The sequence below is a fragment of the Chenopodium quinoa genome, unplaced genomic scaffold (genome assembly GCF_001683475.1).
Source record: "Chenopodium quinoa cultivar QQ74 unplaced genomic scaffold, ASM168347v1, whole genome shotgun sequence".
Lineage (NCBI taxonomy): Eukaryota > Viridiplantae > Streptophyta > Magnoliopsida > Caryophyllales > Amaranthaceae > Chenopodium > Chenopodium quinoa.
In genome coordinates, this window is record NW_018743955.1 from 5,294,415 (window position 1) to 5,319,389 (window position 24,975).

The 24,975-nt window shown below is 35.9% G+C and overlaps 3 protein-coding genes and 1 pseudogene across 3 annotated transcripts; 1 reads left to right on the forward strand and 3 right to left on the reverse strand.

Annotated features, from left to right (window-relative positions):
* Positions 1–6,187: 6,187 nt before the first annotated feature.
* Positions 6,188–8,259, reverse strand: LOC110689476 (probable L-type lectin-domain containing receptor kinase S.5). The gene has a single exon (XM_021866263.1). The coding sequence runs from the start codon at positions 8,257–8,259 to the stop codon at positions 6,325–6,327; it is 1,935 nt and encodes a 644-aa protein (XP_021721955.1). The 3' UTR covers positions 6,188–6,324.
* A 1,083-nt stretch (positions 8,260–9,342) lies between these two features.
* LOC110689477 (probable L-type lectin-domain containing receptor kinase S.5) lies at positions 9,343–11,494 on the reverse strand. The gene is made up of 2 exons (XM_021866264.1): positions 10,500–11,494; positions 9,343–10,443 (listed from the first exon to the last, which is right to left on the reverse strand). The coding sequence occupies exons 1-2, from the start codon at positions 11,492–11,494 to the stop codon at positions 9,489–9,491; spliced, it is 1,950 nt and encodes a 649-aa protein (XP_021721956.1). The 3' UTR covers positions 9,343–9,488.
* Positions 11,495–12,406: 912 nt separating this feature from the next.
* On the reverse strand, positions 12,407–14,673 carry LOC110689227 (annotated as a pseudogene).
* Positions 14,674–19,792: 5,119 nt separating this feature from the next.
* Positions 19,793–22,266, forward strand: LOC110689556 (probable L-type lectin-domain containing receptor kinase S.5). Its single transcript, XM_021866330.1, has one exon. It carries the CDS (start codon positions 20,120–20,122, stop codon positions 22,118–22,120), a length of 2,001 nt encoding a protein of 666 aa, XP_021722022.1. The 5' UTR covers positions 19,793–20,119; the 3' UTR covers positions 22,121–22,266.
* Positions 22,267–24,975: the final 2,709 nt, after the last annotated feature.

Consider the following 24,975-nt stretch of genomic DNA (forward strand, 5'->3'; position numbering starts at 1 on the left):
TAGGTAATTCGCACTCTGGGATCATTCGCTTTAATTGGTCCCAATGATCGGTTACCTAACCTAGTACTTAACCAAAAAACACACCTTTAATGTTGGCCACAGCCTGAAAAAGATTGCAAAAACCGGCAGAGTCACACCATTGAATCATTGAGATTGCATATATATTTACAAATTTACAAAATTTTAGCATATATACATTTACAATACATAAAGTCTTATATGTGGCTGGCCACACTGTGTGGCCAGCCATTATAGGGGTTACTTTGCTAGTGTAATGGGGGTTACTTAATCAATGTTAAAGGGGTTATTTTATCATTGTTATAGAGTTACTCGGTCAGTATTATAGGGGTTACTTGATTTGTATTACAGGGGTTACTTAAACAATATTGTAGGGGTTACTTTAAGTGGTCACACGGTGTGGCCGACCGCACACAAGACGAGCTGTTTACAATAAGCTTATTTTTAAGTTTTTATGGAAAAAAAAAGATAACTTGGTGGGCTATCTTTTTCCCAAATTTAATTTTCTCTATTCTTAAGGGTCTGTTCTTATTGACTGAACTCAGCTGAACTGAACTGAACTGAACTGAGCTGAGCTGTGCTGAATTGAATTGAAATGTGGATGCAACACAGGTCCACCCATACCTGGTGCGAATTAATTCCACTTTGAAGGAGGGGCGGATGAGATTCGAACCCGTGACCTTTGTGTCACGCTGGCTCTGATACCATGTTAGTGGACCATCTCAACCAAAAGTTTAAGCTAATGGTTGAGGCCCAGGAATATGTTTTATACTCTATCATGATAGATATTATATTTAGGATAATATTTGTCGCAGATTAGGATATATTAAGGCCCTGTTTGGTTTGATGTAAAAGGTTTTCATGGAAAATGTTTTTTCCATTTTTTTTCCATTTTCTTTTGTTTGGTTTGTTAAGGAGTGGAAAACAATTTTTCAAGGGTGGAAAATTCCATCTTTAATGATGGAAAATATTTTCCTTCCAAAAACAAGGGAAGCCACATTTTCCGCTCTCCTCCTTACCTCTTTTTTTACTTCCCTCTCATTCATCCTTACATTTCCACTCTTATTTTTATTTTTCTTGGACTTTTCTTGTATGCAACCAAACAAAGGAAAACTAATTTGCAATTGTGTTTTTCCTTGAAAATATGTTTTCCATGAAAACTAATTTTCCATTGAAAATGTTTTACATTAAACCAAACGAGGCCTAAGTGTATATTTTGTATGTTTATCGTAACTAGGATTAATATACATTTAATATATCCTAATTAATCTGCGACAAATATTATTTAAATATAATATCTATCAATTACTTTGTCACAACAACTTATCATGTTTGCTGAAATTTCAACTACAGAAGTTCTCTAAATACAAAATGGGATTTAAAAAATTTAATTGCTGAAGTAAATTCTATGTCCATTACAGGTAGGAGGGTGTTATGCAAGCACTGAACACGTATTTTCACGAATTTATTCCAAAATTAGCTTGAACAAACTCGTATTTAGTGATGATCCAACACAACTGCCTATTAAGCTAAGAAAGTTAGGCTATTGATTATTTTCGTGACAAATGTTCAAGAACAAGGTTTTAGAACCAACTATTTGGTTTTGGATGCAGATGTTAATGCTCGTTTAGGGCATTTTGGCCTTGTTAAACACACAAATTGAAGGAGAAACCTCACCACTATCCAACAGGGTATATGAACTAAAAAACCCAAAGCAAAAATATCAGTTTTTTTTTTTTTTTTTTGCAGTCGAATAATGTCCCATAAGAAGATTTCCTGATGTCATGTAACCTGGTGTTCCCTTAAGCTCTTTCGTCGAATGGTGTGTTTGTTCACCTATTTTAATAGACGTGGAAGAAGGATAATAGGTCTTCGGAAGTCATGAGCTCATGACAGCTGAGTTCAACTTTTTAAGATAATCATAATTTTATATGAATGTTTACAAGGAGACTACACTCTCCTTTCTTTTCTGCAGTTGCGTATTGTACAGTCTATGTGCTCATTACTGTGTCCGGGTTCATGTTTAGTATTGAGAATATATTAGGATATTTTTTAGGAAATATTTTGTTAGTATTTCTTGAGGCTGGTGAATATCTTTTTGATATCTTTTCCTTATTTTCCTAGTTTCCTAATCCTATCATATTAGGGTTAACTTGTATTTTATATATAGAGGTTGAAGCCATACATCAATGAAAAGCTAAGTCATTCACTTCTATTTTCTCTCTATTTTTGCATGGTATCAAGAGCAGGTTAATTTTTTTACAACACTAAACCATGGCCGATTTTCATGGTAATACAATAATCCCAGAAATTCGTCTCAATGGTAAATTTGATAACACTTGTTGGATTATTGATACTGGTGCAACTCATCATGTCACCGGAAATAAATCTTGGCTATTTGATTCTTACAACATTGAATGCCCTGTTGGTTTGCCCAATGGTGACAGTGTACTCGCAACTTTGGCCGGATCTGTTTGTTTGTCTGATAAAATCACTATCTCTGGGGTTTTGATTGTCCCAAATTTGAATTGCAATTTAATTTCTGTCTCTCAACTTAGTGACCAATTAAAAGTTGTTGTACAGTTTAACTCGCATATGTGTGCTATACAAGACCCAATGAAGGAGCTAATTGGCATGGGTCTTAGGCAAGACGAACTATATTATCTTAGCAAGCCGGATGTGGTGCAACGTGTGTCAGTGGTTGGAGCGACTTTTGAGTTGGATCTTTGGCATAAAAGAATGGGTCACCCTTCTAAAAAGGTAGTTAAGTTGCTTCCTCATATTAGTAATAATAACACTAGTTTAGCAAAAGGTTGTGAAATATGTTTTCGTGCTCAACATTCTAGAGACAAGTTTCCTTTGAGTGACAATAAAGCATCTAGAATTTTTGAAAAAATACATTGTGATTTATGGGGTCCATATCGTCATGTTTCTTCGTGTGGGGCTCGTTATTTCTTGACTATTGTTGATGATTATTCTCGTGCTGTTTGGATCTATTTGCTGCTTGATAAAACTGAGGTTTTTCGGATGTTTATGACTTTTGTTGCTATGGTTGATAGACAATTTAATCAAACAATTAAAATAGTGCAGAGTGATAATGAGACTGAATCTAATTGTTTGAACGATTATTTTGTTGCAACTGGTATTCTCTTTCAAACCTCTTGTGTTGGGACTCCTCAACAAAACGGGAGGGTAGAGAGAAAACACAGACACATTCTTAATGTTAGTAGGGCCTTGAGATTCCAAGCCAATCTTCCTATTTATTTTTGGGGTGAGTGTGTTTTAGCTGCGGCTCATTTAATTAATCGCACCCCTACCCCTATTCTACAAAACAAAACTCCTTTCGAAATTCTTTTCAATAAACCTCCTTCTTTTGGTGCTATTCGTACTTTTGGTTGTTTGTGTTTCGCACACAATCAAAAGACGAAGAGGGATAAGTTTGCTAGTAGGAGTCGTAAATGTGTTTTTGTGGGGTATCCATTCGGGAAAAAGGGATGGAAATTATTTGATCTTGAAACAAAGAAATTTTTTGTCTCTCGTGATGTGAAATTTGTTGAAGATATGTTTCCGTTTGGTTCCCCGATTGATGTAAATTTTGGTGATACGGAGGATGATATTCATGTGGATTTTGCTGCTTGTGATTTGGGTTACGATGATAATGGTGCAAATATTTATGACGACACTTTTACTATGGAAAAAGGGGGGGGGGGGATGCTGTCACTCCGCAACCACCCCGCAACATGACAGTATTGGCTGCAGGGGGGTTGCGGAGTCCCCTGCCACTGCCAATGCCCAACAGAGTACTGAGAAGCAGCAATATAAAACAGAGCATCAGCTTGCTGAGGCAGCCACTGCCCAGCAGCACCGCACAGAGCAGGTGGCAGATTCTGCCACTACCCAGCAGCAGAACACCGAGCAGGTGGCAGATTCTGCCACTGCCAAGCAGTGCCGCACCGAGCAGCAGGTGGCTGATTCTACCACTGCCCTGCAGCACCGCACAAACAGCAGGTAGCAGATTCTACCACTGCTCAGCAGCATCGCACCGAGCAATTTGCAGCACCTCACGTTGACAGTGAATTGGGGCGTGGTTTTAGATATCCCTCGGTTTTGCTTCGTGATTTTGTTACACACACGGTTGTTGCTAAGAGTCTGTCTCCTACTTCCAATCAGACTTCAGGTACTCTGTATCCCTTGGCACACTACATAAACTGTGACATGTTTTCAGTGAATTATCGCAAATTTCTTGTTGCCGTAGTTTTGAGAAAGGATCCAGAATCATTTAAAGAAGCCATGAAATCTGAAGGATGGCAACGTTCTATGAAAGAAGAAATAAGGGCTTTCGAAGACAATGGGACTTGGACTTTAGAGTATCTTCCTCCCGGTAAGAAGGCTCTAGGCAGTCAATGGGTTTACAAGACGAAATTTTTGTCTAATGGTGATGTTGAACGTCTCAAGTCTCGCTTGGTTGTTTTTGGTAATCATCAGCAGGAAGGTATAGATTACAGTGAGACTTTCGCTCCAGTTGCAAAAATGACTACAGTTTGGGCTTTTCTCGCTATAGCCACTTCTAAAAATTGGGAGCTTCATCAGATGGATGTTCATAATGCTTTTTTACATGGTGATCTAGAAGAGGAGGTGTACATGAAATTACCTCCAGGTTTTGAGAGCTCGGATCCGAGGTTGGTGTGTCATTTGAGAAAGTCTCTGTATGGGTTGAAACAGGCTCCAAGGTGTTGGTTTGCAAAACTCACCACGGCTCTAAAAGGGTACAGTTTTATTCAATGTTACTCTGATTATTCTCTTTTCACATACACTAAAGGCAATGTTCAAATTAATGTCTTAGTTTATGTTGATGATCTTATTATTTCTGGGAATGATTTCACTGCATTAACTGTGTTCCAGGCTTATCTTGGTGATTGTTTCAAGATGAAGGATCCTGGTCCTTTGAAGTATTTTTTGGGCATTGAGGTAGCTCGTAGTAAATCTGGATTGTTTTTGTGTCAACGCAAATATACTTTGGATATTATTTCAGAAGCAGGGTTGCTAGGGGCAAAGCCAAGCGGCTTTCCGATTGAGCAAAATCATAAGCTTAGCCTTGCTAGTGGTGAGTTACTTGCTAATCCTGAGTCTTATCGCAGACTGGTAGGACGGTTAATTTATCTATTGGTTACTAGACCAAATTTGGCGTATTCTGTTCATATTCTCTCGCAATATATGCAAGAACCTCGCATTGAGCACTGGGAGGCGGCTCTGAGGGTAGTTCGTTATTTAAAGGGTACCCCGGGACAGGGTATCTTGTTGAGTGCAGACAGTGACCTGACTTTGCAAGGTTGGTGTGATTCCGATTGGGCGGCGTGTCCTCTTACTCGTCGTTCGTTGACTGGTTGGCTAGTGTTTCTTGGTAAATCTCCTATTTCGTGGAAGATCAAAAAGCAACCCACGGTTTCTTTTTCTTCTTCTGAGGCTGAGTATCGTTGCATGGCTTCAACCACACATGAGTTGAAATGGTTGAAGGCTTTGCTTTTGAGTTTGGGTGTTTAACACCCTAAGGCGATAAAGTTGTTTTGTGATAATCAATCTGCTTTACATATAGCTCGAAATCCAGTTTTTTCATGAACGAACAAAACACATTGAGATTGATTGTCACATTGTTCGAGATGCTATTACGGAGGGGTTAATTGCTCCTTCCTATGTTTCAACTAAGGAGCAACTTGCAGATATTTTTAATAAGGTGCTTGGGAAGTCTTAGTTTGATACTTTGATCATCTTCTTTCCAAGTTGGGCATTTACAATCCTCATGCTCCAACTTGAGGGGGGGTATTGAGAATATATTAGGATATTTTTTAGGAAATATTTCGTTAGTATCTCTTGAGGCTGGTGAATATCTTTTTGATATCTTTTCCTTATTTTCCTAGTTTCCTAATCCTATCATATTAGGGTTAACTTGTATTTTATATATAGAGGTAGAAGCCATCAATGAAAAGCTAAGTCATCCACTTCTATTTTCTCTCTATTTTAGCATTTAGGTCCGGCTCGTTCTCTGAATTTGCAAAATTTGTATGTTGTATGCTGACATATTTTCACTTCACTACTAAGAGTATGAAGTTTTACTAGCATCTGATACAAGTATGTTTTTTGCCAAATTCTTCAACTTTCTTGTATGTTTAATTATCTTCTAGGAGATTTAAGAACATGTAGGATATAAGGATACAACTACTTTCCAAGGCAAAATACAAATGAGCTTACAGCTAAATTAATACAAAGAAACAGAATTTAAAGATATTATATTTTCCAGTTCACTCGTGATTATGTGCTCATTATGCCACCAGTAAAACAAAGATCATTTTCTCGGTAACTACAGAGTGCATTAGCTGGCCACATAAAGGCAGGCTTCTCCAAGGGGACATCAGGGGGAGCTACTTCTCCCCAGAAGACCTGTAATGTAATTCTCATGGATGGCCTTATATACGGGTTTGGGTGGCAGCAAGCCAACCCCAAGGCGAGCATGCACTCAGCTTGTATCTTGTCGAATTGGCCCTTCAACTTGGGATCAATAGCATCAGTAAGGACTCCATGTTTGTGAAATTCCCAAACCCAATCAATGATATTTACTCTAATTTCATCGTCTTTTGTTAGAATATCCAACCTTCTTCCACAAACTACCTCCAGCATCACAACACCAAAGGCGTAAACATCAGTCTCAGTTGTTGATCTTCCTGTCAGAAAAATTTCAGGAGCCATATAGCCTGGTGTTCCTGAGATATCCTTGCTAGTATGGTGAGTTTTTTCACTTAATTTGAAGGTCCGAGCAAGGCCAAAATCTCCTAATCGAGCATTGAATTCTGAATCCAGCATTATGTTGCTAGACTTTATGTCTCGGTGTAGAACCCTCTTTGAGCACTCATGATGAAGATAATCCAAAGATAGCGCCACACCACAAATGATATTATGCCTTATCTCCCAACCTAAGATCATATTTTCATCGTCAGAACGTATGAATTGATCTAGGCTTCCATTAGGCATATACTCATACACTAACAAGAACTCGTTTTTCTCATAACACCACCCTATCAACTCTACTAGATTCTTATGATGAAGACTGCCAATTGTTGTGACTTCTGCTATCAGATTTTGCTTCCCTTGACTAGTATTGATGATTCTTTTAACCGCCACATCCTTTATATCCAACATACCCTTGTAAACTATCCCAAATCCTCCTCTTCCAAGCTCATTCTTCGGACTGAAATTACCAGTAGCACCCTTGAGTTCCTTCAGTCTGAATTTCTTCGGACCTAAACCCGTCTCAATGTTCTGCATATCGAGATCATCATCATCCCTCGCTTGATTCTCTTTTCTTCTCTGTGTCACGTACAGACACCAACCTACAGTACTGCATAATAAGAGCACCACAATAATGACAGGAATCACAATCCATACCCACAACCGCTTTGTTCGGTCTATATCATCTGCATTGAAAAACCATGATTTTACACAATTGTTCTCAGAACCTGTACCTGTTGAACCTAAAAATCCGACATAAACTGTTCTAGAAAGATGCAGGGCAAGATCAATAGGCACACTCATTATTCGAGAAAACTCAGTTTGATTTTCCGCCTTGACAGACACTTTCATCACTTTCGTTACACCATCATAGTTGATCCTAACTGTAATATCCTTACCTTCAGAAATTCTGATACCCAACCTGCTGAGTGAAACTTGTGACTTAGAATATACACTGTTAATGTCCAAACCAACATGGTTATCATCCAAATCTTCAGCAAAGCTCTTTTTCGTGTCTAACTCGATAGCAACAATGTTGCTCTGGAATGATCCATTCGTACTTGCATTGACAATTCCTAGCCACTGGCCCTCACTGTTGGTTGGGAGTTCCGCGTCTTTGGCTAAGATGAATGCTAGCCCTTCACCACCATGTTGGCCTGTAAGGCCAATGTCGTTTCTTGTTTCGATGTTGACAACAAATGTTGAGTTGAAAGATGCAATTCTTCCACTTTTGCTCCATAAATCAAACGGTCGTTTGTATAAGACCTTCCCCGAGAGGTTGAAGACAGAGCCACTAACATCCCTGGTAACTTGTATAGCATTTTTAAGTATGACAGAGTTATCATTCGGCGTGATGAAATCATCTCCAACCGAATTATTGAAAGTTGTATAGCTTGATGTGTAACACCCTACTTGATCAAGTGTATTCAGGGCTAGAATTATAAGAAAAAGGAAATCCATGATATTGTGGATCATTTTCACTACAAACTCGAGTTTTGTACATCACAACTATGGATGTGAAGATTGTTTGTTTTAAATCTATGGTTTTATCTTATAAGGAGCCAATATGTTATGTTTTATTGCGACGAATGAGTTCAGGACTTGGTCATTTCCTGCAATAATTGCAGTTACCAATGCAAGTCTAGTCTATAAGAATTTATGAACAAATTAGTCAAAAAAATAGGTATATTTTTGGACGTGTAATAATAAATAGGTTGAATTGTTTTAGTAGGATATGTTATGGTTAATGGTTATAGTTGCGTACTTAAGTAGCTGCAGTCCAAGAAGGACCATTCCTGTCAAAAAATTTAGCTTTATTGAATATTGACCAAATTATTTAACAGCTCTTTTGGTGATTATATTGTTAGGTTATACTTCTAATAAAAAAATTGTAGTGTTTTAGTGGAGTGTCCCCCATACGAGTTTTGTAAGGAATTAGTGTTTTACTTTAGTTTAGTAAAAATATTCAAACCCAACTAATCTGGTTTTGTAAAGAACATATATGATATATCATAATGAAAGAATAAAAGAACATACATGTCAAACTTACAAGATTATGTAGTTCAAACCCAAAGAATATAGATAGTGATTGCACTATGAGCATTGTGCACACGGCGCACCATTTGCGTAGATGTGGCTACTAGCTACTTACATAGCTATCATAACAATAAGGAATTTCATACCGAAAATTATTTGTTTGTAAATCATTGAGAGATATCTGCTCTTTCCCCTATTTCTCTTTTAGTTCACCTGAATGTATTCTTTCATACTGGTGAGTTTGTAAAGGCTATCATGCTGTAATATGCACTTTTAATTTAAGCGGAACACTCTTTTTCTTTCTCTGCAGTAGCTGTGTTCTTGTGTCAGGTCAGACTCGTTCATTGTACTTGCAAAATTTTTGTCTGTTGTTTGCTGACATTCTCATTTAGAGTATCAACCTTTTATCTGATATTCATTCAGTCAAATTCTTCATTGATTTGATTATCTTCCAGAAGATTTTCAAACATGTAGGATGCAATTATTTTCCAGGGCAATAGACAAATGAGCTCACAACAAAAAAATTATTGTTGTTCCTTTCAAGATAATATAGAGAAACATAATTTAAAGATACTATATACAATAATACACTATAATTTGTAGTTTACTCGTACTTGTAGCAGTTCATGAATAAAGCATATTGGCCACTGTATTTATCTCCCACTTATATCAGTAGATGAACTCATTATGCCACCAGTGGAACAATGATCCAGTGTTCGATAAGTACTGGGTGCATTAGCTGGCCACATAAAGGCAGGCTTCTCCAAGGGGACATCCGGGGGAACTACTTCTCCTGAGAGGACCTGTGATGTAATTCTCATGGATGGCCTTATATACGGGTTTGGGTGGCAACAGGCCAATCCCAAGGCCAGCATGCACTCAGCTTGTTTCTTGTCATATTGGTTATTCAACTTGGGATCAATAGCATCAGTAAGAATTCCGTGTTTGTGAAATTCCCAAACCCAGTCAATGATGCTTACTCTAAATTCATCGTCTTTTGTCTGAATATCCAACTTTTTTCCACAGGCTACCTCCAGCATCAGAACACCAAAGGCATAAACATCAGTCTCAGTTGTTGATCTCCCTGTCAGAAAAATTTCAGGAGCCATATACCCTGGTGTTCCTGAGATATCTTTGCTAGTGTGGTGAGTTTTTTCCCCTAATTTGAAGGTTCGAGCAAGGCCAAAGTCCCCTAAACGAGCATTAAGCTCTGCATCCAAAAGCACATTGCTGGTTTTTATGTCTCGGTGTAACACCCTTTTTGAACATTCATGATGAAGATAGTCAATAGCCTGAGCCACACCACATATGATAGTATGCCTTCTTCCCCAATTCAGTGTCATTGACCCCCCTACTTTCGGGTTTGGATCATCACAAAATATGAGCATGTCCAAGCTCTTATTTGGCATGAACTCATAAACAAGCAAGAGCTCAGTGTTTTCATAACACCATCCCATCAAATCCACAAGATTCTTATGGTGGATGCCACCAATAGTGGTTACCTCCGCAATCAAATTTTTCTTTCCTTGCTTTGTAGACCTTGTGATTCTTTTGACAGCCGCCTCTTTACCATTCAACACTCCCTTGTATACTATGCCAAATCCTCCTCTACCAAGCTCATTTTAGAATTGAAATTACTAGTTGCAACTTTGAGCTCCTTAAACCGGTATTTCTTAGGACTCAACATTGAACATTGAGTCTCTACATCTAAGATCCCATCCTTATCCTTTGTACATTTCCTTTTCCATTTCATTCTCCAGTAAATGCAACATGCTAGACTACCCATACAAATTACAGATATAAGCGGAATCAGGATAGCAACATAAAAGTTGGTTGCATTATATTTCTCAATGTCACTGCTGGAGAAGTACCATTCTGTTATGCAGTTCAGTTGAATACCTGTTCCAGTTGAGGCAGAGAATCCAACATAAACATCTTCCGAAAGGTGTGTAGATAGATCAAGAGGCATGGAAAGGATTGGGAATTCAGAGTTTTCTCCTCTTTTGTTCATCGAAACTCTTACATTCACCATTTTCTTGGTGCCATCATAGTCAATTGTAGCAGTGACAGGATTAAGACTCGAAAGATTAACTCCAAATTGGGTCAGTGAAGTCGTCCTGTTAGATTTTATGCTATTGATGTTTACACCAAAATGATTATCATCAACATCTTCTCTGAAGCTCTTTCTTGTATCAAATTCAAACGCGACTATTTTATTTCCAGGGGAACCATCTTTACCAGCATTTGTTATTCCCAACCACTGGCCATAGCTATTTTCTGGAACCTGAGGGTCCCTAGTTAGAATAAACGCGAGACCTTCACCAGGAGGATTAGACTGAGGGGCGATTGCCAATACAAATCTTGTGTTGAAAGAAGAGACTCGGTGACTTTTTCTCCATAACTTCAGTCTATTTTTGTATAAGATTCTTCCTTGCAGATTAGCTGACAGGTTTCCAGGAAGGCCATTGGTTACTTGTAGAATATTTTGGATCATGTTGGATTGACCTTCGAAAATAAAATTGTTTCTAACATTTTCAGGGAAGCTTCTGTAGTTGATGTTCAAGCAGCGTACCTGGCTAGCTGTTGCTGTGACAAGTAGAAGTATAATGAACACACTGCTTGCACTCACAGAATCCAAAATGATCAAGGTACGTGACATCTCTAAAGGTAGTTTTTCAGTAGAGGACAGTCCATTAAGATAACAGAATATTTTTCTTGCTCAGAACAGACTGTCAGAAATTACTGATTGACAACCTCAACGAATAAACAGTGCCACTCTGCCTGTTCCCTAGTAGGATTTGGCCACATTGGTTGATAACCGCGTATGAAAAGGAGATTAATATTTTTATGAATGAAAATATTGAATGTATCAATCCTTGAAGACTACTTATCTCAGTCAAATAATTCATTTACAGCAAAAGTCATCAACTACGTTTTTTTTAATTTTTTTCTGAATGGTCAAAGAGATTATCAAACAGCATGATACGTGCACTTGAGCTTGATAGGTCAGAATATTGTTTAAAATGTGCTGATTAGAAAAAACAAGCTGTTTGGGAAATTCAGAAATTGCATAGGAAAATGCAAAGCAGTATCTGATGGTGTTGCTTGTTCAACTAAAATTTTACTAGTATACATTAGTATGCATACATCCTTTAGATTTATTATTACGGCTTGACTTTCTATCACAAATGATGGAAAACAGTCAATATAGGCTGCAGTAATTAACAAACTGACACGAAAATATAGAGTAATTGTGAGAATATCAGAAGAAATTCAGTATACAACTCAAATAATTATATAGTTTGGATACCCTATCTTTGCCTATTATATACAGACAGTTTAAAACTTAGCTAATTCAATGTGGAACTCAGTATGTCTAAGGTCATTCGAGCAGCTTCAAGGACTCATGCTTCTTTTGATAGAAAATTTAAGTCAGAAACTAGATATGCAGTTAAAATTTTGTGTCTGCTTTGCTTTGTACATAAGAGTCCTCTTGTAAACCAAGCCAAAAAGCTAAGTAGGATAAAACAATCAGATTATTTGCACTAAAATGCATAGAATGACAGTAAACAATAGATGAAATCAAAGTACGAAACATCTGCATAACAAGCTCAGGGCAAAGTGGCTTACTATCCTTTGCCATTTTAAACAATATTAGGCTGAAGATCTACATGATATTCAACAGATACACATGAGTATATGAATATAATTAAGGTATGCTTGATTTAATTAAAAAAAGAATCAAATTCAAAGCATACTGTAAGTGTTGATTATGATAATCAACAAGCTAAAGTTATTGTAAGTTACAGTATGACTATGCTATCTTACAACAAGATCTGAATAAATTTCTTCCAACATGTTCTCTCCTCCACGAGAATCCTCCAAGTGATCAAAGGATGTTATATCAATTGTTGCAGGCCACATGAAGACAGGCTTCTCAATGGAAACTGATGGTGGAAGTGCCTCCCCCATCAAAACTTGAAGCGCGTTTCTCATGGAAGGTCTTGTATAAGGGTTTGGATGACAGCAAGCTAAACCCAGTAAAAGCATGCACTCAGCCTGCCCAATATCAAACTCATCCTTCAATCTTGGATCAATAGCACTAAGAATCATACCGGACTTGTAAAGTTCCACACCCAATCGACTAAATTCTTGTCATCATTTTGTTTCCCTGGCATTCGCCCACTGATCACCACTAGAACCAAAACACCAAATGCATAAACATCAGTTTCTGCAGTAGAATGTCCCATGAGAAAAATCTCTGGTGCCATGTAACCTGGTGTTCCCATAAGTTCTTTCGTCGAATGGTGTGTCTGCTCACCTACTTTAAACATCCTAGCAAGCCCAAAATCTCCTAAGCGAGCATTAAATTCTGAATCCAGCATTATATTGCTAGTTTTAATATCACGGTGTAGAACCCACTTCGAGCACTCATGGTGAAGATAATCCAAAGATTGAGCCACACCACAAATGATGACATGCCTTCTTTCCCAACTTAATGTCATATTTTCATCATCAGAGCAAATAAACTTATCAAGGCTTCCATTAGGCATATATACTCATACACCAACAAAAACTCGTGTTTCTCAAAACACCACCCTATCAACTCCACTAGATTCTTGTGGTGAAGACTACCAATTGTTGTGACTTCAGCTATCAGATTTTGCTTCCCTTGACGCGTATTGATGATTCTTTTGACAGCCACTTCTTTCATATCCAACTTTCCCTTGTAAACCACCCCAAATCCTCCTCTTCCAAGCTCATTCTTGGGACTAAAATTACCAGTAGCACCCTTTAAATCCTTGAGCCTGAACTTCTTCGGACCTAAACCCGTCTCAATGCTCTGCATAGAGAGCCCACCATCATCATAATCCACTTGTTTTTGCTTCCTTCTATGTCTTCTATATAAACACCCAACTACAATATCACACGAAACGAATACAACAATTACGACAGAAATCAAAATCCAGACCCATATTTGCTTTTCTTCATCTATGTCATCTCCATAAAAGGACCATGATTTCACACAGTTAAGCTCCACTCCTGTTCCTGTCGAACCTGAAAATCCCACATAAACTTTCTCAGGAAGATGCAGGGACAGATCAATAGGAACACTCATTAACCGCGAAAACTCTGTTTGATTATCTCCCTTTACAGACACATTAATAACTTTCGTCACACCATCATAGCTGATGACAGCAGTAACATCCTTTGCATCTGCAACTTTGATACCTCGTCCATACAGTGAAACCTGCTGCTCAGAATACACACTATTAATGTTCAGACCAACATGGTTATCATCCAAATCTCCTGGAAAGCTCTTTTTCGTGTCAAACTCGACTGCCACAATGTTGCCCTCAGTAGTACCATTTGTGTTAGCATTGACAATTCCTAGCCACTGCCCTTGGCTGTCAACCTGAACCTCGGAATCCTTAGCCAAAATAAATGCTAGCCCTTCACCACCACCATTTTGTATTGTTTGTATATTGAGCACAAATTGTGTGCTGAAAGATGCATTTCTTTGTTTGTTATATAGCCTAAAAGCTCGTCTGTGTACGATTTTTCCACTATGATTGAAAAGAGTTGCAATTGCTCCAATAGTGTCCCTTGTTACTTGTATGGCACCTGAATATAAGTAGGAATCACCAGACCTGATGAAGTCTCCGTCGTTCCAATCAGGGAAAGTTGTATAATTAAAATCGAAACACCATACTTGATCAAGTGTAGCAAGGTATAGAAGTGTAACAAGAAGAATTTTGATGATATTATGTAACATTTTCATTTTTTTTTACACTATGAATTTGCAAAGTGCATAGAAATGAATTATAAAAAGTATATATAGAAAATTAGAAATGGTTAATGTATATTTTAACATCTATGTTTGTTTTATTTTATAAAGGATTCAATGTTCATGTCTTTGTCATCTCGTGCATTTTATGGATTAATTCTCTATATTATAAATCAAGAAATGGGTAAAATGTCAAACATGATTTAGCAATTGATGAAAAGTCTAGTTTTGTAGATGAGTTGGTAATATAACGTAGTGTGTGTATGTATTTTATTTTGCTTTTCTTTGCATATGCATAGAAAGATTGATTTTTATATTACACTGTATAGACACGTCTTTCACGTATAGCGAGTTAATTTTATTTTGCTTCTTATAGATATTTGGTCTAAATGACAAAAGTACCACGTATGTAGAAAACGAACCAACAAAGTTAAACCTTACGTAATTCCTGTTAAAAATTTAAATAAATAAACAATAAATCTCACATTATAGCTACTAGTATTATAATAATATGTACTCCTTCTTTCAAAAAAAAAAAAAAAATGTACTCTGTAGTATTGTAGTAATCAATATTTATGGAGTAGTAAAACACAATAGTCAGAATTCATTAAATTTGACATAGATTATCCAATAATGGATTTGAAAAAATTAAAAAAAACATAACAAAAATTACAAAATTCTTATTATATTTCCCATGAGGCAATACTTCATGTTGTGATTGATTAGGAAGTTTCATGGAAATAGATGGGAGGAAAATTTTAAATTTGCCTTTTTTCTATGTGATGGCTACATCTTAACCTTTAGGTTCTTGATTTATTAATATTTGGAGGTTAGCTCATTCAAGATAAGACTAAATTATACTGTGTATTTTCTCCAATATTCTCTTTTAATCGCAACACTTTAACCTTGGAAATTTGAAATTGTAACGTTTCTTTAATCTAGTATTTTTTTTAATGGTCCTTAATTGACTAGTATTTATCGCTATATCGTCTTTATTCATCATATACATTTCTCTTCTCATTAAAAATTGTGCTTCCTTTTAATTGTTTTTAGTGTAGAGAAAGCCATTAGGGCAATGAGTGTGGATATCAACCCACACCCACTAATATGTTCGTACTCCGTGGTATAAGTTGTAATAAGAACAAGACTGATATAAACATATTTGTGTAAAAAAAAGTTATACACAGAAGAAAAAAAAAATGATTTGGGGAAAAATTAAAAAATGGAATCTCAAAAATGATTTCTATTTGTTTTTCTTTTTTGAATCCTAGAGCTCTTGATACCATGTATGAGTGTTTGACCCACCCTCAATACAAAGCCTTGGCGATGTATATATAGATAAATATACATAAGACCTAATACATTGAAAATACCGTTTCGTTCTTTACGTGTATAAATATCCTAACAATACGTAATTTTAAATGTTGATTTTTTGAATCTTTCAAGTACATTGTACATACAAGTTTATGTGCAAATTCCAAGTAAAAACAAGCTTGTTTTTCCAAAGATTGTCATTGGTTTGCAGATGAATAAAACCTCTTAGTATATTCAAAGATGCTCAATATGGTTATTGGGGGCTGACCAATTTAATATTGCTGACTAATTTCCTGTTCAACCTAGCTAATAAAGCTATGAAAAATTCATCAAGAACATTTGTGTTCACTTTTTTTTTTTATTTAACATGTTATCAAAAATTTCTTCTATTAGTTAATTCTTTGCCTTGCACCTTGGCTGAGTAATGGATTTTAACAAGATCGAAAATCTTAGTGAATATAGCCATGAAGGAGAATCACAAAATTACGCTCGACAGTTTAAGGGTTTTAAGATTAGGTGGCTCTGCTACCATGTGAAGAAAATGATACGACTAACCTGATCAATACGAGAGCCCGACACTATTAATATAATAAACAATTAGAGTTTACACCTAGGTACAAGATAAGGATAAGTACCTAACTATAGAATAAGTACAAGATTATCCCTAATGTCACTCTATTACTACTAGTCTAGTAGTCTAGACTTTATTTAATGGTATTCGCATTACCAATTTTCTTCTGTTAAGGGTCTGTTCACATTTACTTAATTTCAGTTCAGTTCTATTCAATCCCAATCAGTTCAGTTCAGTTCAGCTCTGTGGGGAATAATTTCAAGCGTTAAACCCCTAACTTGAACCCCACTGTGATCATACACTAAAGTACGGTGGCGTCCAAAAGGGAAGAAGATAGAGCAAAAGAGTCGCCAACAAGTTTTAGGAACTTGTAAACCGTTCACGAGGTGAAGGTTACACCCCTTAACGATCCAGGAGATCGTCAACTCCATAAGGTCTTGAACCAAATAAGGGTTCGGGGATGAAGGTACAAATCCAACATAAAAGAGATTGAACCTGCCCTAATAATAGGCCTCTACTTTGTTCTGATCGTAGTCATGTACGCTTTCTGACTAACATGCAATCAATAGGATTAACCCTAAACATGTTTATCTATATTGGTTGAATATTAATGCACAAATAAATCTATTATTGGCGATCACTTGAAATATAATCACATTAACCCTAACAAGATTGTTAATTATCTTATTAAGCGTGATCACAAGTACCAATTCCCTTTAAACATGCATAAAAGGCGTGATCAAGCAATAACAATCAAATATCATCAAGCAACATAATAAATTAATATTATGACAATAAAATTATAATCATCAAAATAATAATAATAATAATAATAATGTTCATAATCATCATAAATTATAACAATTATAATCATAATCATATTAATGTTAATATTAAAGCATAATAATAGCAAGATCCTAGGCATGATACTAACAAGATTAATAACAAACCCTAGCATGTCACTAAGCAATAAAGATCAAATCTTTAACCCTAACATGATACTAGCAATCATAAATATTAGGAAGAACATAGGAAGCATCATAACAATCATATTTAATATTAAAATTACCTTAGACATGATACTAGGAATATCATAATAACAATTTAAACATGATTTCTACATCATAATATCAATAAATCAATTAAAGTACTTACTTTGATGCCTCGTACCCCTTTCTAATTACAAAATACACACGTTAGTAACTTCAAGGAAAATAATAAAACAAACAATTAAATTAAATAATTGAAATAGAGATTTGGGACCAAACCCTCAGAAATTAAAACCTTTCACGTCTAGGGCGAAGGCAACTTCGAATATGGCTAGGTGTTTCTAGATCTTGTGAATGCGGAATTTTGTATGTGAAAGCAAGGTTTAGAAAGAAAGAAAAAATTGATGATTATAGAAGAGAATTAGAGAGAATTGATGATGAATGAAAACTGATTGTAAGTGAATATTCGTGAGAACTGGTTAATGAAAACGGAGTTTTTAATACGTTATTTATAGAGAAAATCAGCCAAAAAGATAAAATATTAAAACAGAGCACTTGGCGCACGCAAAACGAGATTGGCGCACGCAAAACAGAGCTGGCGCCAGCACCAGCTAATTGGCGCCAATGTCTAGCACCAGGCGCCAGGCCTGGTTCCAGGCGCCAATGCCTGGAGTCAGGCGCCAGGCCTGTTTTTGACGTGTTTTCGAAAATCAGATAAGTTTGCCGTACTGGAGGATAAAATCATATCTTTTCTCGAAAATGCTTTTTGATTTTAATTAAAACTCTGAAAAGTCAACAAAAGTCAATTTATCAATGCTAATTGAATTAGGAATGAAAAGAACCTTCTAGAAGAATCTAGAAGACTAAAACCGTTCCTAATTGCATTAGGAATGATAAATCATATTAGGCCCTCCCCTAGATCATTGGGCCGTATATAAGGTTCAAACCGGGCCCAGTTTGGTAAATTGGTCATAACTTCCTCAATATTCATCGGAATTGGACTTATAATATATCGTTGGAAAGGTCTTGTCAAGCCCTATCCAACTACACTACTATTGGACCCATATCATGGACCAACCAAACTGGATTGGTTGTTTTCTTAAAATAAGTTTTCAAAAACAGAGAGAAGAGAAAAGAAATTAAAAACTATCCGCAACGCTAGACTTTCCACACTTTCGCTTCATTCGATTATGATTCGACGTGAAAGGTACTCATCACTGGGTTTGGTTTTGGGGAGACACAAATGGGTGTCTACAAGCTCCTAATTTCCCTCTCTCATAAAATATTCATTTTAGCTCAATTCAATTTAGTTCAGTTCAGATCAGCTCCAATCAGATCAGTTCAGTTTTATTCAGCTCAGTTCAATAAATGTGAACAGGTCCCAAGTTCGTTGCTGTCTGTAGTTGTAATTAGCCGAGAATGGCAAAGAAGAAACATTTCAGGAAGAGTCCTTCATGTACATGATCAATTCAAAAGTCCAAAAGAAATTGTTACCTTTTTTTTTTTGTTTTTTTTTTTGTTTTTTTTTTTTGATGTACATGATCAATTTAAAAGTCCAAAAGAAATTGTTATCTTTCACTATTCAGCAATATGTATTAGATAGATTTGTATCCTCAGAGTATAATAATAGTCAAAATTAGCGGCTTTATTTTGAAATCAGAATATCTAATTCAGATTATAGATGAAGTGAACTAAAAATGCATAGAATGTAGGATATTAATTAACCAGAATATTCTTCCAGAATATTTTCCAGATCAGAAACATATATAAACTAATGCAGAGGACTCAGTAAAGATCAGAAAGTGGAATTGAAGTACATAAATCGAGTCAATGGTTGTTTCAAGATAAATCATGCTGGCCTATTAGCATGAATCTGGGTGTATAATGCACAAAATACATCCACACTCGTATGAAGCTTTGCCAAGTGAGCGACAAAATAGTCTTGGGTGTACAATACACTATTGTGTACAACAGATTTTATCTGTCACGTGTATAAAATCGTAAAAATCGACACATGTATAACCTAAGGATAGTTTTCCCCAAGTAAATGTACCTAAAATGATGCTATGTAGCTCTCAAGTCCAACAATTCAAGCACACCCTCCTGAGATAGTGAGCTTAACTATACAATCACTTTCGAAAAAACTTTCTTATAGAAGAATTAAGAATATAACATTCTAAGCACTACCCTAAGACAGGCAGACAGTCAATATTCTCTGGTCTGCAATATGAGCTAGTATTTTAGCAATGTTGAATATATGAACATGTCTGATCTCAGCATCTAAAAGCTGCTGAATCGAAGTTGATGAATTAGTAATTAAAAATGCACTAAATTTGCTCTGAAAGTAGAACCAATCAGCTAGAACATTCTCTCTCACAAACTTTCCTTAGGAATGCAGAACAGAAAAATGTATAAAATAATGCAGAATCAAGACTCAGTAGAGATAACTGATCATGCAGACCAGTTACTGATTCAACCAAATCTAAAAGGAAATAAATTAAAAACAAGCTAAGTCGATAACTAATCATGAATGATTCTCTTTATCTTGTACCTTAATTAACAGAACTTTTACCATATACCCTGATTGTGTTATCGATTTCACCAAAAAAAAAAAAAATCTTCATGAAGATTCAGCAAGCAGTCCTGGCTTTTCATTGCAGTAGCAGTAGCAAGTTTCTGCTGCTGGTATTGCTGATATTTGTTGCTGCAGTTAGCCAAGGATGGTGCTTCAACTATCCAAACTTTCCGCGAGGAATTGAAAGAGATTTAATTATAACAGGGGAAGCATACATAGTCCATGACGCCCTCCAAGTTACAATGGACATTGGTAATACCGAACAAATCAAAAATCGTTATGGAAGAATCGTGCATAATAATCCCATCAGGCTGTGGAAGAAAGGAAGACTGGCATCTTTCAATTCGACTTTTGTTCTTAATGTATCGCCTTATTCTGGTCCTCCTGGTGAAGGGCTAGCTTTCATCTTGAGTCAAGACAGCAAGGTTCCAAATAATAGCATGGGTCAATGGCTTGGGATAGTTAATGCCACGACCAATGGAACCTCTCAAGCTAGCATAGTCGCGGTGGAGTTTGACACCAAGAAGAGCTTTGCAGAAGACCTTGATAACAACCATGTTGGTTTCAACATCAACAGCATAAATTCCAAGCATCAAACTTCATTGAACAATTCAGGTCTTGTTATTTCAAATGGTACTAGTACTAATATTACCGCGATGATTGTTTATGATGGTGATACAAAAACTATGAATATATCTGTTTTTCGAGGGAAGAAAGTAGGCACAAAAGCTCCTATTCTGTCTATTCCGAACCTTGATCTTTCTCAGTATCTTCCTGAAATGGTGTATGTCGGGTTTTCTGCCTCAACCGGACCAGTAGCAATTGAACGTAACTGCATTCTAGAATGGTATTTCACCTTTGATGAACTAGGCAAAGAATCAAAGTTTCCAAGGTGGGTTTATATTGTGGTTGCTGTGAGCATTTTGGTCTCATTATGTGGAATTGGTGTTGCTGCTGGTTACTTCTGCTACAAAAGAAAACAAAGGCCATTGAGTAGTTATGATTTACCGATCTTCACAGGAGTTGGTCCCAAGAAGTTCAAGCTCAAGGATCTCAAGGCTGCTACAGGGAATTTTAACCGAAAAAATGAGCTAGGAAGAGGAGGCTTTGGCATAGTCTACAAAGGAAATTTGGAGGGACAGTTTGTCGCAGTTAAAAGGGTCAAAGATACACCGAAAGGAATGCAGAATTTGATCGCCGAGGTCACCACCATTGGTAGCCTTCATCACAAGAATCTTGTAGAATTGATTGGGTGGTGTTATGAAGGAAGTGAACTTCTCTTAGTTTACGAGTACATGCAGCACAGAAGCTTAGACACGTTCTTGTACTGTAATGATGAGATAATCGGCTGGAAAATAGAAGATAAAACACTAAGCTGGACCAAGAGATATAATATAATCTGTGGTGTTGCTCAAGCTTTGGATTATCTACACAACGAGTGCTTGAAAAGAGTACTACACCGGGACATTAAAGCCAGCAACATAATGTTGGATGCAGAATTTAATGCTAGGCTCGGAGACTTTGGACTGGCTCGGATGTTTAAGCTTAGTGAGAAGACTCATCATTCTACCAAGGAAATTGCAGGAACACCAGGGTACATGGCTCCAGAACTCTTCCTGACAGGAAAAGCAACCACAGAAACAGATGTTTTCGCCTTTGGTGTTCTGGCATTAGTATTGGCCACAGGAAAAAAACCGGGAATTCAAGATGAGCTGAGTGAGAGCAGCACCTGCATTATAGACTGGGTGTGGGAACTTAATTCATTGGATTCTGTAACTGATGCTATAGACCCTAAATTGAAGGGAAGTTATGATGAGAGGCAGGCGAAGCAGATGCTTGTATTGGGGTTGGCTTGCTGCCATCCGAACCCAAACATGAGGCCGTCTATGGGATATGTTCTGCAGGTTCTGTTAGGTGAAGCAATTCTACCAACAGTCTCCTCAGAGAAGCCTGCCTTTGTCTGGCCAGCGCCTTCTCCATCCTTTACCAATGAGCATTCTTATAGCGGAGGCATGCTTAGCACGTTCTCTAGCATAAATGGAAGGTGATTCTCATGTTCCTGTTCAACAACTTGTGTAAATCCTCTCTTAATTAACTTGTTTTTGCTACTTATATCACAGGAATCTGGATGATTTGTCATTGTTCTTTAATTTCTTCAATGTAATGCAAATAAGATTGCTGTTTTTATCTTATATTTGTATAGTTTGTGGGTGTTAAAAGACTTCATAGAATATGTATAAAATGTAGAACTTCATTTTTGCACCTTATGTGTGCTGTACTACCAAAAACAATCAACTTCCTTTTACAGTTGTGGAGAGAAGGATTGCAACTTGTAATATTTTAAACCATTTTATTGATCCCAGGATATTACCTATAGTTAGATGATACCGAATTTTGCAATCAAATTACACAAACTGATAACAAATCTTGATGAATTCAGCTACTTTGTGGTGAAAATGTAGGATCTTTTACTGAATTAGCTACTTTAGCAAAACTAATTACCAAAATGGCTAAAATATTAACAAAATAATAACTTGGAAGGTTTTTTTTTTTTTTTTTTTTTTTTCCTAAATGAACTGAAATACAATCAGATTATTCAGATATAAGCACCCCTGTTCCAAACTTTTAATCATTCAAATCTTGTAAAAATTTCTAGCAAAATTTACATCAACATATATGCAATATTTTTAGCATTAATCACTTAAAAATAAACAATTCAGAGTTTCTAACTATTGTGTTATGCTCAATTCAATTTGAGAAAAAAAAAAAAAAAAAAAAAAAAAAAAAAAAAAAAAAAAATTATATTATGCATCATAGACCTACAACATCATAATGATCCAAAGAAAATTTATGATAATGTAATTTCAGTTATCCATTCACGTATAAATAATACTTATAAATATACTCTTTAATAAACATGAGAATGATCCTAAGAAAATTTTCTGTTATCGATCGTCTATGATTTCAGTTGCTAGGATAGAACAATTCTAAAAATTGGTGTTAGATGAAACAAACCTACAACCATTCAATCATATAAACAAAACAAACAAAAAAAGAGTGAACAATTCTATAGTGCGAAATTAGATGCAAAGGTATAATGGGAGTAATGGGAATTTGTAATGTTGTGCGGCTATAATCAAAATTATGACTTAAAATTGAAACCCAATTATTTATTAAAAAAAACTAGCTGTTTACATGACAAAAAATAAATAAATAAATAAGGAAAAAAAAAATTCCAAGGCAATATTTTGTAATAATATGGCTAAATTTGGTAAAAGATCCGAAAATGTAAAAGAAATTTGAGATTTTCACAAAGTATGCAAAGCAAAAGAGCAAACATTAATGAGTTACTTGTGTTATGAAAGTATAATAGTACTTGTATCAATTTATTAACATTTAACCTAATTACATATAAGATATATATATTAATTCTCAACCCTTAAAAAGTTTCACTTGTTCCCCTTATGAATAGTGCCCACATGTGTAGGGAACATGTGATCAAATAGGATTATCCAAAATACTAATTATAAGGATTTATAACTAATAATTCAAGTATACTAGTATATGTAAAAAGAAATGTTAAAATTAAACTTGAATAGTTTTCAAGTTTTGAAAGCATATTATTATATCATCAATTTCATTATCTTAGGTAGAAAAGTAATCTTGCCCAAGTGATCAAACTTTTATGTTAGTAAGTTTTTGTGTTATTTAGGAAATTGGATAAAAAGGACATTAAGAGAAAAGAAAAGAAAAAAAAAGGGGGGAGGGGGTGGGGGATATTAAGAAGAATAAACAATGAGATGGAAAAAAATAACAAAAATGTTGGGCAAGAGATTAGAACCCATGACCTTTGATTGAAAAGGTAAAGCTCTACCCACTAGGCTACTAGTAAGTTATAACATAATAATGCACTTTATATTCTATTTAAACAAAATTTAGACAAACTTTTTTTAAAAAAAAAAAAAAACCTGGCAGGGCACGTGCCCTACCAGGACATACTGTGGCTCCGCCACTGCATGCAACCTTGCTTTTTACCTAGAAATTAGCCACTTTGTTTTTTACAATTTTCTTCTCTTCCCTGATCAATGATGTTCACAAATAAGACTTGCATTGCCAACAAATGAATCTTCACCTTCTGAATTCTAATAAACTTAACATCATTTCCAACTACCTCAATGGTGTGATCCAAAAATTCAAGAGGAGAGCCACATCTGAAGAACCAAGATTGATCGGAAAATATCGTAGTGGTGGAAGTAGAGAGATAGTTCGTGAAAAATTTTCACCAAATCTTTCATGGCGGAAGTCCGATGATCGTCGAAGAACCAATGTTTCAGGTGACTTTGAATTTTGGGTTTTGGGATATTACAAAATTTGGGTCAAATTCGAATCTAGGAATTCAACTTAAATATTTTGCACATGCTCCCGTTATTCCGCCTCCGCTGCCTTATCCTGTTTTCCCCATGCTACTACCGCCTCCTCTCGACAAATGCCTCTATGATATGTTAGTTTTTTGCACATTTTCTTGATTTTTAGGGCTTTAACTTGCTTTTTGATGAAATATTTTGTTGAACTCTCAGCAGGGGAAGACATTTTTCATATAGTGATTGCCAAAAGATGTGAAAATGAAAAAAATTGATGCTTAGAGGGTCGGTTCTAGTTATCTTATGTATGTTTCTGCTATCCTTGTGTTTCTCGCTGCTGAGGTACCATTTCCTCACTCTTTTCAATTTTTCGTTGAATTTTCTGGATTTTAATTGAGTGCATATATAGATTTCTGGTGATTTTTTCTGTATTTTGAGTTATTAAAGCTTTGAATGTTACGAAGTGAATTTGAAGTGAAATTTCTGGTTTTGTGTATGCTTTTTGAAATAACTGAATTTTGGGAGTATTTATGTTTGGATTT

Coding starts and splice junctions, on each gene's coding strand:
- LOC110689477 (XM_021866264.1), bottom strand. CDS start 11,494: ATGTCACGTACCTTGATCATTTTGGATTCTGTGAGTGCAAGCAGTGTG. Junction 10,444..10,499: donor TTGAGTCCTAAGAAATACCG/GTTTAAGGAGCT, acceptor TGAGCTTGGTAG/AGGAGGATTTGGCATAGTAT.
- LOC110689476 (XM_021866263.1), bottom strand. CDS start 8,259: ATGGATTTCCTTTTTCTTATAATTCTAGCCCTGAATACACTTGATCAA.
- LOC110689556 (XM_021866330.1), top strand. CDS start 20,120: ATGAAGATTCAGCAAGCAGTCCTGGCTTTTCATTGCAGTAGCAGTAGC.